This window comes from Pteropus vampyrus, unplaced genomic scaffold, assembly GCF_000151845.1.
Source record: "Pteropus vampyrus isolate Shadow unplaced genomic scaffold, Pvam_2.0 Scaffold407, whole genome shotgun sequence".
Classification (NCBI taxonomy): Eukaryota; Metazoa; Chordata; class Mammalia; order Chiroptera; family Pteropodidae; genus Pteropus; species Pteropus vampyrus.
This window is the reverse complement of record NW_011889188.1, coordinates 341653-346509: the sequence shown is the minus strand read 5'-3', so window position 1 is coordinate 346509 and position 4857 is coordinate 341653. Positions and strand designations below refer to the sequence as shown.

Sequence of the window (4857 nt, the reverse complement as noted above, 5' to 3'; positions counted from 1 at the left end):
AGACACCACGCAGCCTTCGAAGGTTTACCGACAGATGGAGAGAACGCACCGTCACCCTTCTCCTGCATCGGGAAGAGGCTGGGGACGCGGCTGTGAGGAACCCGTGAGGCGGGCTCTGCTCACTTCCAGGGGCGGGGTACTGGCATTCAGAGGCAGGGGGACGCCCTCCGAGCTGCCAGGACACAGCGTGGACCAAGGTTCGTCTACTGTGGCACCACAGACGTTTTCCTGACTCCATTTTGCCAATCACCGTCCCTTTCCTATACCTCCTGATGCGCTTTTTAAGGAGACATCGACTCCTTTGGATTTGGGGCTTTCAGATGGATGGGATGAGTCTCGGAGGCCGCCCGGTGGGCGCACTGCAGGGCATGAAGCAGACCCCCTGGTCTCCACCCACCGGGTGCCGGGAGCATCCTCTCTTCCTTGAGTCACACCAACCAAAAGGGTCTGCGGACATTGCCAACCGTCTCCTGGGGACGAAACTGCCACCCTCTGGAAAGCAAGGACCGTGGAGCAGAAGGCGGCTTTCTTCCTGACCGGAACCAGCTTCGTGATTTGCACACGGGCGCCCTGGAGCGGAACTCATGCCTTCAAATATTCTATCACGAACTCCGATTGAAAACAGGATCGGAGGCTCGTGCGAGTTACGTTGACATTAGATATTAGAAAAAGCAGGCCGCGTAGAATGCTTCGTCTAAGACGACTGCTTAAACTCCGGTTGCAGATATAATCATTAAAAGGAAAGCTACGTTTCTTGGGGGGCGGGATGGAGCAGGGGAAAAGCCAGGTGTTTGTTGTGGCTTCTACGTTATAAAGACGAGATTTTACTGGGAAAAAGAAACATCCGCTGCCCCGCACGCATGCGCCCGCGCCCGCGCCCGCGCCCAGGACACAGAAGGCGCAACATCCGTGCGTCTTGCAGCCGGACGCCGTGTCGCGGGGGACAGGCGGGCGCGGGAGCGCAGCACTAACGGGGGTCCCGGGGAGGGGGGGCGCACGTACCTGAAGAGCGCGTCGATCATGCGCTTGGACGGCAAGCGCCAGAGGATGCGCGGCCAGGGGTCCCCCGAGGCGCTGCAGTCCAGGCGCAGCGTGGCGCCGTAGCGCACGTCGGTGCGGTGCGGGGAGCTGCCGGTGATGCGCGCGTTGGCCGCGGCGCGCGGCACGCTCAGCTGCACGGTCCTGCGCGCCGCGCCCACCAGGTTGGCGGCCACGCACTCGTAGCGCCCGCTGTCCTTGGGCGCCAGGTTGCGGATGTAGAGCGTGCCGTTGGGGAAGACGAACAGGTTGCCGTGGACGAACTGCGAGGGCCGCACGTGCGTGCCGTCGGCCAGCACCCAGCGCAGGCTGGCGCGCGGCGCGGCCTTGGCGCTGCAGTGCACCTGCACGCTCAGCCCCGGCGGCAGCGAGATGTTCTCCAGCTTGTCCTGCTGGATGACCGGCGGCAGCGCCGCCACGTGCAGGCGGATGGCCAGGCTGTCCGCGCCCGCCGCGTTGCTGGCCACGCACTTGTACACGCCTCGGTCCGCGAAGGACGCGTCCCTGATGGACAAGGTGCGGTTTTCGTGCAGCGTGACCCTGCCCTGCGCGCGGGACGCGGCCTGCCACACCCTGCCGTCGGGGAAGATCCAGGAGATGTGCGGGACCGGGGTCCCCTTGGCCAGGCACTCCATGGCGATGGTGTCGCCCAGGGACACCGTGACGTCCTGGTAGTGCCCGGCGACGATCTGCGGCTGCTGCGCCGCCACGGACAGCTGCACCAGCATGCGGTCGGCGCCGTGCAGGTTCTTGGCCGTGCACAGGTAGCGGCCGCCGTCCTGCGCCTGCGCGCGGCGGATGACGAAGCTGCCGTTCTTGAGGACCTCGAACCGCTGCAGCCTCGTGTTGGGGGTCATGAGCGCGCCTGCGGACCAAAGAGAGGCGCGGTCAGGACCTGAGGGACGCTCCGTTGCAGCGAGCGCCGAATTGGGGTTCCGGGTTAATTCGCCAACGTCTCCCCTGTAACTCTAAAACGACGAGCGAAGACCCGCCCCCCGCCTGCAGAATGGGGAGGAGACGATGTTTGGGGTCACCGGTCTTCTCGAGTCTTAATGCCAGGGACATAGACCGCCTTAAACTAAAGGGCAGCCGGAAGGGGTTTTATAGAAGGTTCCGGAACCCACCCTGAGCCGCAGGCCCACTCCAGGCGGCCACCTCATTCACTTCAGTGACTGGAGCTGCAGCCTGTGTCCGAACATCGCCCGGCTCTCTGCCTGGACGGGTCCTTCTGATGTCCCCAGGCTGGTCTCAGGGACGCCCGAGGCCGGTTCTTAGATCGGGCAAACGATGTGCCCAGAGCTGTTCCTGTCGCAAACAACCCTGGTCGGCCAGCGTCCAGAGCCACCACCCGCTGTCTGCAGCTATCGCACTGTGGGTCACCCTGCCCCGAGGCAGGTCCCAGACAGCCACCGGCAGCGTCTTCGCCCCGGCCCCTGATGAAGTGATGGCAGCCGCCGGTCCCGAGCGTGCTGGCCCTGCGTCTCCCGCCCCTTCCTGCAGAAAGCACAGTCTCCTGTCCATCTCCCCTCCCCCGCCTCCTGAGGAACCCTGACGCTTTCCCGTGTGGCCCTGTGTGTCACAGGGAAGGAACTGTGAGGGAACCAGCACCCTTCGAGTGGCAGCTGCCCATGATCTGTCGGCCTCGCCATACCTGAAGAGTCAGAGACGCCATTCATAAAAAACAGGGAAACCCTGATTTTCTGGCACCCTTTCCTGTGGCTCAGCACCAGGCTCCCGGCCCGGACTGGGAGCTACACCTTTCGTGCTGACACACAGCTGTCCCCTTTGTCAATGATCGTCCCTAACACGAGAGGCCTGCCTTTAGGTGAAGACTCTGAGTGCTGGAAGCTCCCCGTAACGCCCGCCCCCGCCCCGGATGGTGACTCATGCCCTTCACCAAGGTCACCCCCTCACTAAGGTACTTGCAGCTAGAGAACTCTGAAGCAAATGCCCCGGTGTGCCTCTAGGAGTGGCCAAGGCCACAGCTTCCTGCCCTCGGGCTGAGCTAGGCGGCCAGGTGAATCGGCCCCGCCACCCACACCCTGCAGAACAGGTGTCGGTCGACGCGGACATCGCCTCCCAGCCTTCTAGGAGCTGCAGCCGTAAGGTCAACGTGCTTCGTGTCAGAGGCCACCCGAATGACAGGTGTCTGTGGTCATGGAACTCTGCCTTCTGTCCCCCACCCGCAGATGCCACCTCCCTCCGATGCATTTTAAGGTGCAGAGGTAGGAGGGTGCTTGTCACCTCGCTTTGTGTGGGGCGGAATGGAGTGAGGGTCCCCTGAGACCTCCTATTGGCCGGAGGTCTTATGAGGCGGCTGCAGCAAAGGCATGAATTTGGTCCATGCAGCCAAAACGGCTCAAAAATATACAGGCGCTGGGCGTCTCTGTGACAGGAGACTACAGCGCTCGGTGACAGGTGAGTAACAGGGGGCATCAGCGCTCCGGCACATGTGGACGGCCGTGCGTGGAACTGTCCTGAGTGCCGCTGATGCACGGGATGGGGAGGAGCCACGGGGTCGGTGGGACGTCCCCACAGAGAAACGTCCCTCCCATCACAGGCACGGTCCCCTCGGAATGAAAAGCCCGTGGTGTTGGCGTCTGCTCCTGCAGGCAGAATCCCTCAGGCGATCATCACGGAACGGATGATGCCCAATGCTGAGCGGACGGGAGGAGCCCATCTCCCTCTGGTCACCAGCTCCGAGCACCTAACACCCGGCACGCTTGCCTGCCACGCCTGTCTGCTGAATGCGCAGACAGCATGGCTCTCCCGAGCACCGTTAGCCTAAACCACTGCTGAGCTGTCGAAATGGAGACCAGAAAATGGAACGAAAGCCGTGTGATCCGAAGGCAAACTCTGCCTGCAGGACACGGCAGAGTCAGGACGGGGGAAACAGGAAGGGGCAGGGGCGGGCCCTTCGCGGAGGCTGGAGCTTGCGACCTGGACTCTCTTCTGCCACCTGGGAGTCATTTGTCTGCTCAGACACAGCACGTGGTCCAGTGTGTGAAGGACGCTGCGCTCTGGGCACCCCCGATCCCAAGTATAGGCAGCTGTCATGGGGTGAATGGTGTCCCCACAGAAGCTCAGATGTTGACGCCCGCACCCCCAGGACCCCAGAATGTGCCCGTGTGTGGAGACGGGGCTTTGCAGAGGGAATTAAGGTCAGACACGGTCACCAGGGTGGGCCCTGATGCTATGGGGCTGCGTCCTTCTAAGAAGAGGAGGTGAGAGAGATGACCACGCAGAGGGACGACCACGTGAGGACACGGGTTGGGGACGGCGTCCGCACACCCAGGAGAGAGGACGCAGAATGAACAAATGCTGATGACAGCTTGACCTTGGGCGTCCAGACTGCAAAGCCATGGGACGCACATGCTGTGCGCTGAGCCCTGGACTCTGGGTAGCTGGTTCCTGTAGAGGGACATGTGTGTACCTAGGTTCTCAGGTGTCCCTGCCCTATGCCACCAGCCCGTTCTTTTCCCAGTCTCCGGTTCTGCGGGGCGCGGGGGGTGGGGGTCACCGGCTCGAGTATTCGCCTCTGCCGCCAGCCCAGGGTAACACGCAGAGGCGTGGCCACCTTACCTGTGGAAACCTTTGTCCAGGTGACGAAAGGCTTGGGTTTCCCCGTGGCCTCACATGGGAGCAGCACGTCGGTGTCTGCGGCGACGGACACGGTCTGAGGGGACTTGGTGACAATTTGGGGCTTTTCACCGAGTGTCCAGAACTTGGACGCAGGCGGTCCCCCGGCAGAGAAGAACTTGGAGCTGCTCTGATGGAAGCTTCTGGACGACTGTCCAGAAGAAGTCGCGAAGGGGACGG

At 62.7% G+C, this 4857-nt stretch overlaps 1 protein-coding gene across 1 annotated transcript in view; it reads right to left on the bottom strand.

Annotated features, from left to right (window-relative positions):
• LOC105305974 (matrix-remodeling-associated protein 5) overlaps window positions 1–4857 on the bottom strand; it is a 36537-nt gene that overhangs the window by 5291 nt on the left and 26389 nt on the right. Inside the window, exon 8 of the mRNA XM_023523760.1 lies at window positions 1003–1903. Coding sequence (XP_023379528.1) covers window positions 1003–1903 — 901 coding nt within the window. The remainder of the gene's footprint in view (window positions 1–1002; window positions 1904–4857) is intronic.